Source organism: Chlamydotis macqueenii, chromosome 6 (assembly GCF_036417535.1).
Source record: "Chlamydotis macqueenii isolate bChlMac1 chromosome 6, bChlMac1.mat, whole genome shotgun sequence".
Classification (NCBI taxonomy): Eukaryota; Metazoa; Chordata; class Aves; order Otidiformes; family Otididae; genus Chlamydotis; species Chlamydotis macqueenii.
The window spans coordinates 7,726,217-7,740,663 of NC_141561.1; the positions used below are offsets into that span (position 1 = coordinate 7,726,217).

Below are 14,447 nucleotides of genomic sequence, written 5' to 3' on the forward strand. Positions count from 1 at the left end.
ATTACAATTACCAGTCTAAAACTGAGTGAGACTGGCCTGGCTGCTTCCTGTGTCACAAACCCCACACAGCTGCACTGTGCTGAGCTGCACAATACGTACGTACCCACTTGAATTTGTCCTAAATTGAATGTGTCCTTACATTGCATCTTAGAGCACAGCAAATATAACCACTAACAACTAGATGAGCTATCTATTCAACATTGAAAGATCAAGATCTTTAGTGTAATTCGTGTAAGACGGCTGACAGAATTAGAGGACGATTTACCCAGATGTAACTACTATTATGAACTGTACTTTGTAAATTATAAGGATTTCAGTAATTCCATAGGAAGTCCATTAGCTTATTTTACTATTCCAGCAAATAGAACACTTTTTTTTTTTCTTCCCCCAGAAAGAAGTCACTGTTTGTGCTTGGGGTTATTACAATGCCAATATTCTTCCCACGTTAGTACTATGATTAACACACTGATTTCATACTCCACACAGGCAAAAGCTGTGTAATCTCAGTATTATATATGACAAAAGTAAATGTTGACTTTTTAATCTGCAACATTATGTGTATCTGTAAGCATCAAGTACATACACACAGTGGTTGCCTTTAAAAAGTCATAATTTGCCAACAGCTGTCACACAGAGATGTCAAATTACCATCATTTCCCCAGATATTTCAAAAAGGAGATCTCTGCAGTTGTGTAGGAAGACTGAGAGGTGCTTGCTTTTTTCTTCTCTTTTTAAAAAGACTCTTCTGTAGAAGTGCACAGCAAGAAACTATCAACACCGGGGAGTAAGTGGAGCAGCTCCCCACATTTTGCTGATTTTAAACACTCAAATCACTTCTTTCACCAACTAAAAAGTTACACATCCTATTTAAATGTAATCTACTAAAGTGTTTTAATGTTGTAAAGTGCCACAAAGATTATGGGAATGGCAGAGAAAACCCCACAAAGCATTCTAACTATGGGGACAAAAGCGTATTTATTTCAATGTATATACTCTCCCTTATCTGGAGTTCCCTTGACTATGGGGCCACTGACAAAGCACACCACAAAAAGCACACCCTTTTGCTCTTCTCTCTGCACAGCCGAAGCAGAGGAAGGAGCTGAACGGTGAACGAAGTGCTTGCCTTTCTTCTCTTCTCCCCTAGAGAGCTGGGTGGCTCTAGGTTAAAGTCATTGGTAGGGCAGAGCAAGCATGCCTATCGCACAGCTTTCAGATATTACCTAGCTTTCACATCAGAGATGTAAAACAAAGCACATTTTCAGCTGATAGTGTCCTTGAGCTGAATATCACATTTCATAAAATGAAAAATGCATTTAGCCATGTTTTTCAAGCTGATTGTTAAACGTGTCGTGACTGCAGGTTGTTGTCCCAATTTTCTAATAATAGCTGTCAACCCACAAAACACGGTCACTATTTTAAAAGTATTCTTAGCACACAGAAAACAATTTAAGCTCCTTTACATTTGGTCATTTATTTTTCCAATGTTTTTAAATTAGGGGCTCCTTCGTAGGAGGTGAAATAGATGCACTTCACGTACTGTTCAGCTATTTTTGCCACTACTCCCTCTTGACAAACTTACTTTGGTTTCTCGCAGTAGAAACTGCAAATCCCGCCCACTGAGTATCCCATGGTTTTTTACGTAGCCAGGAATATACATAGTGCTCGTCCCGTGAACAGTGCCATGGACTTCCATGTAGGTGTGGATGGTGTCCAGATAAGCCTTCTTATCCTGTAATAGCAAGAACAAAACATTTTTCAGTCTTTACACATTTCAAGCAGTAGTGTTCAATCAGAGCTGCTTTTTATCTCCGGTACCGCAAAAGCCAGAAAGAGAAGTTCACTCATTCTGATATGATTTCTATAATATTTGATCTTTCATTACATTATTAGTTTTGTTTTCTACTAGACTGGAAGAAAGCTGCAGGTTTTTTATTCATAGTATAGGTATAAATAAATCAATACCTAGGTCCTAGTAATTTCTAACTGGACAAAAAGCAGGTCACCATCAGATAGTTGTAATCCCAGCATGCCTAAACAATACTTGGCCTAAAAATACTAAAAAACTATTTTTGAAATATCAGATATTCACTCTGGTTTTGCCAGAGATGCAAAATATGAGTTATTCTTTATCTTCTTTGTGAAGAAAATATTGAATCTCACCTTAGTAAGATGCATTCTTGTCAAGTGAATACACATCTTTACCTAAATACCTAGTATCTGAGTGCCATGAGGTATCTACAGATATTCCACTTACCTAAAGTTTTAAAGACATTTTTGAAAAGATTCAGAAAAGAGTAATGGCTTTAGTGTTGCGTTAAAGAAAATAAAAATAGTACATCATCCTAGTTGGCAAACAAGAATTACTTTAACTTTCGATGCCATATGTTTTTTGAGTTTTAAAGACTACTAGCACTCCAGAAGCAATTAGCTGTAGATTGTATTTACAGCCAGTATGCAGCACAGATCAGAGAGACTTTCCCTCAATATTTGCACATAGTCTTAGTAACAGCTCTAAAATCAGGCAACAAGTTTCTGTACTTCTTGGCAGCAGGAGAGTTTATAAGAATTTTACTTTCACTCACTATTTTTGTCATGTAAATTCTGTACATTGTTCGTCCACAGCCCTGAGTGAAAGCTGACCAACAATTATACCGAAGTTCATTCAAAGGGCAAGTAGACTGGTGAAAATTCTGTCTTTTCTAATCTTGGAGGAGCAAGAAGGTATCAGGTCTAGGGGAATGAACACTATCACTTCTTAAAACTCCCTTGCTAAGTTAATTGCTGGCATACATTTGAATAGACAGGGTATTTAATGTCATGTAACAACGGGCTTCGAGCTTTAGCTTGCTGTACTGGTGAGACAGTTTGACGAAGCAGATTGCCTGCCTCATGATTAGATTGCCTTGTTCTGGTAGCTAAGCCAAGGTTGCACCAACCAGACAATGTCCTGGGCTGAGTATCATATAAAACAGGCAACAAATGGAGACAAGTGTGCTTTCTTGTTTGAAGTGGTTGCTGTTACTGGTAATTAACACAAATTATTAAAAAAAAAAAGCTTGCTCCATTTTTTATTTTTCCTTTTACTTCAAATTTGAATTACTTTGAAAGAGATGTTCCTTCCTCATAAAATTTGTTAAGAGAAAATCCATCGTACAACTTTTTCTTTGAAAATGTGCAGGAGAAATACAAATGGAGTAGTCTGGTCTAGTTTCCAGAACGCAGCAGTGGTTTGTCACCAGAGGCAGACGTTAGCCCTGCCTGCCTGGCCTTCGGCACAAACAGAGCCTGTGAGCTCGGCTTTAGCGTTCCGAACGGGAAGAGAAGGCAACGAAGCACGGGGACTGCTGACATCATCTGCCAACAGTAAGAACAGGAACGCACTTGCCTCAGATTTTATTGGCTCATATCACACAAACTGATGACAGGAATGCTCTCTAACTCAAGAAAAATATGAGAAGCAAGCAGCTAGAAAGGGCAAAATCTAATGAGGATTACCTAAAATGGCACTTACTTATTTTAACGATTTCAATGACAATTTCACAAATCTGTTACAGAATATTTAGCTGCTGTAAAATAAAATATGTGACATTAAAATTATTGAGTCTTTACAGTCTTTCTAATGGTTCCTGAGGAATTGCATTATTGGCTGTACGACTGTTGAAAATTTTTATGTACGTTCAAAAGAATAATGGAAGAAAAACCCATGAATCATTATCACACACACACAACTTTCAGCCCAAGAAGTCCACGAACCACTTGTCTCTGGTGGCTGTGAAACATGTCTGATTTTGCATTCTTCCTTACACATCAAGCTTTGGCTATTTCTGGAGTCAGAATACCAGACTAGATAAATATTTGATGTGAACTAGCATTGCTGCCACCGTATTATCTTTACTAGCTTGGTTTCTAAGATGAATGTAAAACGGACCAAAAGAAACTTAACATTTTCACATGTCTACTGTTCATATGCGATGCCAATAAAAATCTAGTGGGATTCTGAGAAGTCTGTGTGAAGTTAGTTGCTTAAATTCTGCTGGAAACACTTTGAATTTAGCCCAAGTATTTCCCAAATCATCCTGTTAATAACAAAGTTAATCTTTCTACTACATCCATGTGCTGTCCTCTACATAATTACCAGCACTTGATGACTACAAAACAGGGCATACAGGATTTCTTTGTTTTTTTTTTTTTTTAAGAAAAAAAAAAAAAAAAAAAAAAAGGAGTGTACTCCTTTTTCATGTACAGGCATACTCCTGTACATAAAACAATTGTTCCAAAAGTCTTTATTTCTGAAGGAAACAAACAAGTAAAAGCTAAACTAAATCTCAGAAAGCACAACCCACAAAACAGTCACTCCTTTATTCCCTTATTCACTTTGAGTCAAGAGCTATTGCTTTCATAATCATCTATAAAGTTTCACAAAAATACCGTGAGCACCTTCTGCCTTATGCAAATGTCACTAACGTCTGTCATCTTTTGCATTTATGTAGTCCTGAACTTCCACATTACTTGTAGAAAAGTGTTATTTTGGATCATAAAAGTATAAATTGTAATAAGCCACTTCACAAAAATAATCAGGGCACATGATTCAATTCTAAACATTTAAAACATTGCATTAGAAAATGAGAGAGTGCAAATATGGCATTTATAAATAGAAAGGCTACAAGTAAATAAATCAATAAATGTGATTTGAAAACAAAAATATTGACATTCTTTCAATTGTTAATCTGCTTCCTGAGTCTGCCTGCTTGGGTGCATACAACTGTTCTTTTGACTTAAATCCTTTGACAGTAAACTCTAGATTTTTACTTTCTCCAATATGAATTTGAAGAGAAAACACCTTAGGCTGCTGGCTAGTAATGCAAAATTAACATTCTCTGCAGAGATTAGATCAGACTGCACTATGCTCCCATGTCTGCTGTCCATACTGCAAATCTAAACTTTCAAGCATGGAAGATAACCACATGGGAAAAAAAAAAAAAAAAAAAGAAAAAAAAAAAAAAAGAAATTATTTCTCCTCAGAATCAAAATGGAAGAGTAAAGGTGAGTAACAGTCATACAAACCTTTGCTGAAACATTTTTTCAGCAGCTAAAATAAACATGCCATTCAGGAAAGCACTTTTGTTGATCGTTAATAACAGTTCTGCAGTCACTGCTCATCAATCATTTCCACCTACTTCTAAAAGCATAATGATAAAGCCTTTCCCATCAAAGAAATCAAATTACAACTGTCTGGTAAGTCACTCCCTAAGACAACGTTGACAAGAAGACACAGTCTGAAAAGCTGAAGTTTTAAGTTGGGTGGGTGAAAGATTTAAGTATAAAAGCTACAAAACTATGTGGTAGAAACACGATGCATTAAGAACTAAACTGCTTTTAGCTTTCTTGATGTGGCAGATGGTGGTAATTAACAACTCTGCTTGGCCATCGGTTTGTCAGCTCAAGGTTACAGTATTTTGCAATTTTTGACCATTCAGGTACAGAATGGTCTAAACAGAACACCAGAAATTCAGCCCTGAATGAAACTAAGCACATCTGCAGAACTACAGCCTGGCTATATTGCAGAAAAGCTTGACTCAGAATCCTAAACTGGTTTAGGGGTGAAAGTTCAAACTGTAAAATGGATGTAAAACAGCCCATATACCCAGTCTCACCTTCTTACATTGAAGAAGTCAGTATTTTTATATTTAATCTTAATAAAATATATATATAATGTGTTTTATATTTATATTTTATATATTCAAAAAGCGAACATAATGATTTTATAACCTTGGACAAATGTAACGCAGAAAAACAGGTACTGCAAGAGATCTTAGTGAATGTCCTAAATGCATACTGTTGTTTAGAAGTCTGGGTGCTTATTTCCCCAAGGGTCAAGCCCAAGATAAGCCCAAATCCAGTGTGTATATACAGTGTATGAAAACTCAGATTGACACGAACACAAGATTAGAAAATCTCTCTTACTGAGAAGTGTCACACTCTCAAAGGCTTTTTGAGACATCCTTGAATAATGAAAATCCTGTTCTACTGGGGAGAATAGCAGACAGCACAAATGCTGGAGAATTCAATGTACAACAATACTAAGAGGGTTAAACAGATACAGTGATAAATCACAAAGAGAAGATGATGTCTCTTGAAGCTCAAATATGAAACTTTCAAACTGGTAACCACACAGTACTTAACGCCGAGTACTGAACTTATAAATGGATCTGGAGAGGGTTCAGTGTTACATGATGAGCAAGTGTGAATTCTACACTGAACAAGTTATCTGAAACTCAAATCAAGTGTTAACGATATACCCCTACAAACCCAACAAAATTATAACAGTCAATTCTTTCCGTAAATTCGCTCTCACCAAATTGGTCGTGTTTTCTGAAGAAGCCAACGAGCACGTTAAAAAGAATGATTCAATTTGTATAGCATACTTGATTTTTCACAAAAAAACCTCTTTAAAAGTTACTAAAGAACTAAGTCTCCATGGAATAGAAGGGAATCATCCTTCTGAATTAATAGTCGGCACTCTAAAGAGAATAGAGAAGCTACAGTGTGCAGCCAATACATAATACTTTCAGTAGCAAAACTGAAATTAACTTCAAAATGTTTCAGAAAAAAATCATAATACTGAACACTCGCGGTTGCACAGCTTTTGAAAAAGCCCCCTCAGTAACCTGAGGGACTAAGTGACTAGGAAGTAGAATGACAGACAAATTCAATGTAAATAAACAAAGTAAGGCAGGTGTCAAAAACCAGTCCTAGCTTCACAGATGAGTAGTGGACCTGAGCTGACGTGCACTACTCAATAATTTGCATTATGATAAAATTTTATTATGGTCCACGAAAAAGAATCAGCCCAATGTTCTGCAGCAGTGAGTCCACTCACCAAGTAAAAGATATTATTTGAAATTATTTGGAAAGGAATAGAGAAATAATGACAAAATAATTGAACTGTTCTATAAACACACAGCCCTCTCCGTCCTGGAACACTGTTGTGGTTCTGATCCCTTTGGTCAAAAAGAAGCCAAGAACACTTGAACGTGTTTCTGAGAGGGGTAAGAAGGATCTAAGCTACAGAATGCTTTCCATCGCTGCGTACAGAAATCTGTAATGAATTCATTTATTATTCTTCAGCTTGGAAAAGACAACCTGGCAGAATATGAGAGAGGTTTACAAAACTACAGTTGGCATACAGAACACAGATAGTGACTGATTATTCATGATGTCCTGCTACAAAGGAAGCCAAACAAAGCTAGTAGGAGGCAGGTTTAGAAAAACCCAAAACTTAATGGTACCTCCTGTATCTGGTCAGAGATTTGAGGGACTCCATGACAGAGAATGTTATGGAGGCGAGGTGATTCTCCCCCTCTACTCTGCCCTGGTGAGACCCCACCTGGAGTACTGCGTTCAGTTCTGGAGCCCCCAACATAAGAAGGACATGGACCAGTTGGAGAAGGTCCAGAGGAGGCCACAAAGACGATAAAAGGGCTGGAGCACCTTTTCCTATGAGACAAGTTTGTGAGTGCACTGACCACGCGGGAGAGAAAAGGTGAGAGGGATCTTGTCTCCCTTCCCTTATGTTTCCTTCATCTTAAAAAATGAAGTGAAATGTTCAAAGTCTTTGGCTAAATATGAAGCACAAAAACCAATGAGGAGGAAGGGAAAGGCAATGCTGTCAACAGCAAGACACTGATCTCTGCTTGTAACAGAAATATTGTTACAAGTATAATTTTTCTCTCTGACTTCTCCCCATTTTCTTCCTCCCACTTCATGCAACAGGGCATAAGATAGGGAAACTACATATGTCATACACAGCTATAAAGGGGAGAAGTAAGAAAGAACAGCTTTGGTTATGTACTTTCCCACTGAACAAGCAAAATGTAAACATTTCCCATCTCTGATTCTTCAAAACTTCTTATTCAGACAGTATACATTTAAGAAGAATGCCCATCTTGTCAAGTGGCATTAGTAACAAACTGGCACAGTATTTTGCCTTTAAACATATAAATACTATTAAGGCAACTCTGATATACTCTAACAAAATCTACTAAAGCAATCATCATACAATTCTGTATTAGGCATTGATGGGTATTTTCTGATATAAGCAAAATTCTGACTTCTCTTACAGCACCCCATAAAAAAGAAATAGCGAATACTGTAAAACGAAACTTGACTCTTTTTTCTTTGTAGGATTAAGGGTAGAAGTATTGGACTAACATAACAGAAAGTTGCAGGAAGAAGAATAAAGAAAAGACTTAGGAGCTAAGATGACATGAAAGGCTTAAAACATTCCCTTTTAATTGAAATATTCTGTAATTAAAGACAATTTTCTAATGGAGAGCATTATGGGTTTCACTCACATTTTATTCATTCCTCATTTTTCACTTAGGCAGAGATAGGACTCTCTTTACTCCTTAGAACTTTCAGAAATCCCAGACAAAACCCCAAACCTGTAATTACAATAAACACATCCAAAACCTGGCAAATATTGCCCTTGATAGCTTGCCTCTAAGGATAACCTTTAGGAGTGTAGTGAAATTCTTTAGAGCCTCCTATTTGGAATCCTCAACCCACTTAAGACTGCTGTAGTTACGGGAGGGAATTAAACAAGATGCATCTTACAGTCTCTGCAGCTTATAGCCTTCCTGGCCTCCAGCAAGATGAGATGGGATGAACGTCCCTGGTCTCAGGCCATGCACTGACATTTTCTTCTGTATCCGCCAGAGCTGACAGAAGTCATCACTATTCCTCCCCCATTACTGATCATATTCATACCACAGTTTTGCCCCATTGAATGACGTGGGAAGATGGAATACCGTCTGTAAGCAATCCATAATTCTCTTTAGCTACAATAACCCAGTTAGTAATCTGAGCTATCCTCACAAATTCTAGCAAAGATGAATTAACAAGTAATTTTTTGTTGTTGTTTTTTTGTTGGTTTGTTTTTTTTTTTTTAAACATGCTTCGTCAAATGCAGAAGAGGATCCATGCCTACAACTATCTAAAACCACGATGGTAGTTGGCTATTCTAGTCCCATCTTCAGGGAAAAAAGGTTCTGCGCATACCTCAGTTCCACTTCAACCTGCTTGGTTTAAAATTAAACAATTTATTTGCAAATGATATTCCTCAAAAGCACCTCAGTCTGGGGACTGTAACGCTCTCCCCTTCATACTGTGCTTCTCAAATGACTGATCAGACCCAGCAGTGACTCCACTGTATTCTGTGGAGATTCTTTTTGTTAATTGGCCATGTTCAGCATAAAGAAAAGTAGCAGGATAAACAGATTAGTCGGGTTCAGTACAAGCCATGGTGGCAGATGTAAAGAGCATTGAACAGGGAAGAAGAAGGAAACATGAAATAAGCAAATTACACAGATACAAGATTAGTTCAGGTTTTCTGTTATCACAAAAATTGGATTTTATCACTCCAGATAAGACAACCCACATTGTCACCAATTCAAAACTGATCTGCAGCGATTACACTTTATGTACCCGTGCAAATGGGCATGACTGCAGTTACAGTTTGCAAGTTTCAGTTTTCATGCGCCTGATGTTACAAGCATACAAGTAAGCATTTTAGTACGACCACGTATTAAGTCATACATCTTGGAAGAAACAAGACAGGCAGTACTTATAGAAACGGAATAGTGACTTGAAAAGTAGCAGTTGTAAAAAATCATACAAGGGTCTTGGCTGAGAAGCCATCCAAACATGAGTTCCTAATGGTGAAAAGAGGATATGTGTAATAGCGCAGATAGTATTTCTTTTTGACTGGGTGCTGGTACAGCCATGTGCCCCTTGCTAACATTCACATTTCAAGAGGAATGTGAACAATCTTGAAAAGGTTCAGAGAAAACAGACATGTGAGAACACTTAAGGATCAGAAAGCACAAAGCTCTCCGATGTTCAGCACTGTATGTGTGTTCAGGCTTTTCAGGAGATGACTATGGGTTAACTTTGACCTCAACCAATATACTCCTCCAGGGAAAGAGAACAGAAACATCATCAAAGTTTATAACTGCTACTAAGACTGGAAACTACCACTTGGAAATCTGTACCAGAAATGATGCAAAGTCTTAAGGGAGAAGGCAATTACTCAAGGATTTTACCACAGGAAGTAGTGGGGTTTCCATCATGTGCTATTTAAAATTCAAGATTGGTTTTTCTTTTCCAAAAAGCCATGGTTTTATCTTAATCAGCCCATGAATATCTTGTGTGTCATACAGAATCTCAGACTAGGCAATCACAAATCTCCCCTCTGGGCATATAAGCTATTAATACATATTTCCGAACTCATGCAGACTGAATAAACCGAGAAAGATATATAAGTCAGTGAAAAAAAAACCTGGTGACTAAGCAACTATCTTGTTCCTTAAATCCAACCAGCATTCAACAAGTTGTTCTGCTGATAGGCACTACAAATCAGGTCAGGAAGTATAGATGATTATTCCATGCAACCGCTCCGGAGAGGCTGATAATGAGATCAGGAACTAGAAGTACAGAGGCTCAGCTAGAGGAGACTCGAAGGAAAGGATCCCAGCTCTGCTCCAGCATTCTGCAGACAGAAGAGACTGCAGACAGGGCATGCTGTCATTCTATACCACGCGCCAAATAGAATAACTGGCACAGTATTTATTACGATGCAAGTGTAATTTCTTTTTAAGACACTGATTACATGGCTTAGTGCAATAAGCTCAAATAAAGCGGAGAGATCAGAATGGAAAATGGACAGCTAATATACATATGTTTCTCAGCACAGAAGCCAAGAAGCATTCAGCTCTATCTTTCTGCTATCACAAACACTGGCAAGCTTCTCCCATTTCTCTTAAGTTCTTGTTTTGTCTCACAGATGGACCATCTACTTGTAGCTATCATTTTTCAATAATTTATTCTGTATAATCAGACGCAGGTGCTCTCACACTGTCACATCATTTGGTCCTATGTATGGCACAGCACGTACTGATCAGTACCCTTTTCAGTTGAAAAGGGGCTTAAAATAAGGTCTTTTTAGGCAGGAGGGAAGGCATACTGAGTATATGGGCGCACAGACCTAGAGGTAATTTGAACAAATTCCAGTTGTTAGCAAGTAATTGCTTTTCTTCAAAAACTGCATGAGAGAGACACTCCCAGGTGTGGCAGTCGGGAAGGAGCTCTACAAGAGGACAGTCAACAAAAAGTAGAGATCACTGTGAGCTTAACAGCACAGCATACTGTAACTTCGTGAAAATATGACCAAACCTCAGTGGTGTTATTCTGCAGCTCTCATCTGCAGATCGGAGACAATACAGTAATTGCAATATTTCAGAAACAAAACTCTGATACTATTACAGGGAGATAAAATGAGATTGAATACTTCTAGGGTCCTTAGTGAAACACAATTTCTAGTTCAACATGCAGAAGATTTCTTGTTGTAGATATAAGAAAACAAATAATTGGAAGACATATTTGCTTATGAATGATTAAGTTGACAAAGTCTCTGACACCTTCAATTTCCCATTACTTTTAACAGCTTCCACATTTTCCAAAATTATTGTGATATTAAAGACTATAAAAACTTTGTATTCTATCAGAAAGGTGTGCATAAATAGCAAAGGATTCACATCAATCTAGATGGAAGCTTCCTCATCTCAAAGAGCTCAAAATGTTCAATTTAATTATTTAAATATGTTTATTTTCAGAAAGATAACTTAACAGATCTAGAGAAAAGGGATACTTTTAGAGTTATGCTTTATTATATTGTTCAAAATGAATTCGCTCAAGTATATGGCTATAGAAAACTCACCTTCCAGAAATTATCCACTTTGCCATAAACGAGAGATTGATTCTGCCTTTTGATGTCATTAATGTGTTTAATGTCACTGGAATTCAGATGCTGCTCTACCACAAATCCAAGGAAGCTGTTATCCGGAGTGTGAGCTGTAAGAAACAGAGCATATTCAAAACCTTTTGAAGTATCAGTTAATGTTACAAAAGTGTGAATGTTGTAAGAAAAAGTAGGTATAAGAAACACATTATTCAACAGACCACAAACAGACCAAAAACAGACCACCTCCTTCACATTCATACTGAGACACACATTTGCTTGCTTTATTATCAAGAATAGTTCTTATTAATTTTAAGTCCTGCTCCATATGTCTACTGAAGTAAGCAGTTATTTTCCGCCTTATTTCTGGCAATAAAAATCCTGTAGCTGAACCGAGGCCAATGATAGTGATTTTTTGTGTTCTGAGCTTTATTTTCTTATTAGAGATAAGACACCCAGAAGAAATCCAGCTTGACAATCTCACAAATGCAATACCAACAATTTGAAGTGAAAAAAACAAAAAAAACCCAAAAACCCAGGATTTATGCTCGTTAACAAAGCTGTATGTTGCTCAATGTCACACATAAAAGTTAGTAGGTCTCTTGGGTTCCCCTCCTGTATTGGAAGGGAATCAACCATCCAACTCACTGCAGATTACATATCCATGCTAATTACTAGCCTACAAGGTCACACTGTGCAGATCAGAATACAGATTTCACTGCCTAATTCACTCAGATATATCCATCATAAAATACTGAAAGGTGACAACAAAAGTTGGCAAAATTGTTGTGTTAATCCAGTGCCCAGCCAAATAAAGTGTATGTAAAGGATATGCAATTTACTCTCAGTTTTCTGTATTATTTTTAGCCTCTGTTGGTCATTTTCCAGCAGTGAGATCCATTAACACCAGCTGCTGCTCTCCTCCAATGAAGACACAAACCTACTGGCTCATTAAAATAATGGGGTTTGTTGTTTTTGTTTTTTTCTTTTTCTAGATAGGATGTTTAATTCCAGGAATGGACTTCAACCTTCAAGGCTTCAGGTAAAAATCCATCCCTACTATATAAAAGTACTCTAGCTTGTGGATTTTTTTGTGCCTGTCTAAAAAGCGTCATAGTTTCACAAGTTTACATAGCAATAGGCTGCAATAAACACAAGGATCTCCTCTATAAGCCTCCCTTTTAAATTCTGGCACAGAAGCTGACAGCTTCTTACTAAGTACACTTTGCAAAGTCAAAAACACTCAAAAAAACCCCAAGCCCAAACCCAAGGACAACGCCCTATGCACTTACAATACATACAATGCTAAATCGATGATCAGAGTTCCAAAAGAAATTTAAATTCTATTGCAATTACAATGTTTTGCTTTTTGATTCCTGAAAATCAGCCAAACGGATAATGCAGTAGAACAGAGAAACCATGCACAGTGCACACTTCCCTCTGCCATTACATTTTGTCTTTCAAATGACAATTACTCTTTTTCACAAAAAATGCCTCGGCAACAGCTAGGCACTCACTCAGACCCAAGGACTTTTTAGAATTTAGCATAGCAAATGGCACATTGCAAACATGCCTGAAAAGGGGCATTTTTCCATCCTTTCATATTTTTGCATGAGAGATTGCATTCAAAGGAGAGGCAAGGCAGTACACCCTCAAAAGAAAAATAAACCTTTGTTAAAGTTAGCACTTAGAACTGGTGGAATTCAGTGCCTCAAACATCACTGACAGGAAGCACTCAGATGGACTTTTAAGCAAGATCACGCAGTTTTTAAAGTAGCAGTGCTGTTATTTTGCATGAAAGAATTTAAACAAAAATAAAAAGGGGTAAAAAACCGTCATGCTTCTGGAAAGCTCAGAGAACAGTCAAGGATTTGGTCATATGCCACAGGTTTGAATATGGCTTGCTTGTTGCTCAGTAATGATTTTCTGCCCTTATAATCAGAGTTCTCAAAACATAATAGAGTCTGGGGATCTTGGGAAAGTGTCCAGGGCTCCAATCTGTCGTAAAATCTTTACTGATGCATAACATGCACTTTTAATCACAACCCCATAAAATGGTGCTAGCTCTGCAGTAGAGAACTGAAAACAAAAATAAACTTAAAATATCAGGGAACACTGACTCTTCTGCACCTAGTACAAAAAGAAGCAAAATGCTTAGAATCACTTATGCTTCACAATGAGTTTGCTTGCAATCTCTTTACCACTCTTCCTGCAAAGGAAAACCAGCAGTCACTTCCAACAGTAAAAACTGGAAATGGTTATTTATTGAAATTCCAATATAGTCGTACTCTTACGAAAACTCATTATGAAGTGATTTGCTCTGAAGAAGAGACTGTAACAGTAGTCTATACTGCCACAGCAGAGATCTTCTGTAAAAAAGAAGATTATCTGTCTTCTGCGTTTCGTGGAGTGGGATTGAGGAGCGCACACACAGCACACAGCTGTACCGCAAGCATCCACGCAACTATTTTCCTCAAGTACATCACCACCCATGGCGCTATCTTCAACAGGACCTCACACAAATTTCTCAAGAGCTGGACTACTTAAATACAGCACTTAAATTGAGCTTTTGGCTCCTTTTCCATTTAGGACATAAATCAATAAATATTAGCAAACCACGTGGATATGGAACAAGCCCTACTTACTAATG

General features: G+C 37.5%; 1 protein-coding gene across 2 annotated transcripts in view; it reads right to left on the reverse strand.

Annotated features, from left to right (window-relative positions):
• Positions 1-14,447, reverse strand: part of MGAT5 (alpha-1,6-mannosylglycoprotein 6-beta-N-acetylglucosaminyltransferase) — a 125,108-nt gene that overhangs the window by 20,395 nt on the left and 90,266 nt on the right. For both annotated transcript variants that reach the window (XM_086751093.1, XM_086751092.1), the window contains exons 11-12: positions 11,777-11,910; positions 1,580-1,729 (exon numbers count right to left, since the gene is read on the reverse strand). In XM_086751093.1, coding sequence (XP_086607219.1) covers positions 1,580-1,729; positions 11,777-11,910 — 284 coding nt within the window. The remainder of the gene's footprint in view (positions 1-1,579; positions 1,730-11,776; positions 11,911-14,447) is intronic.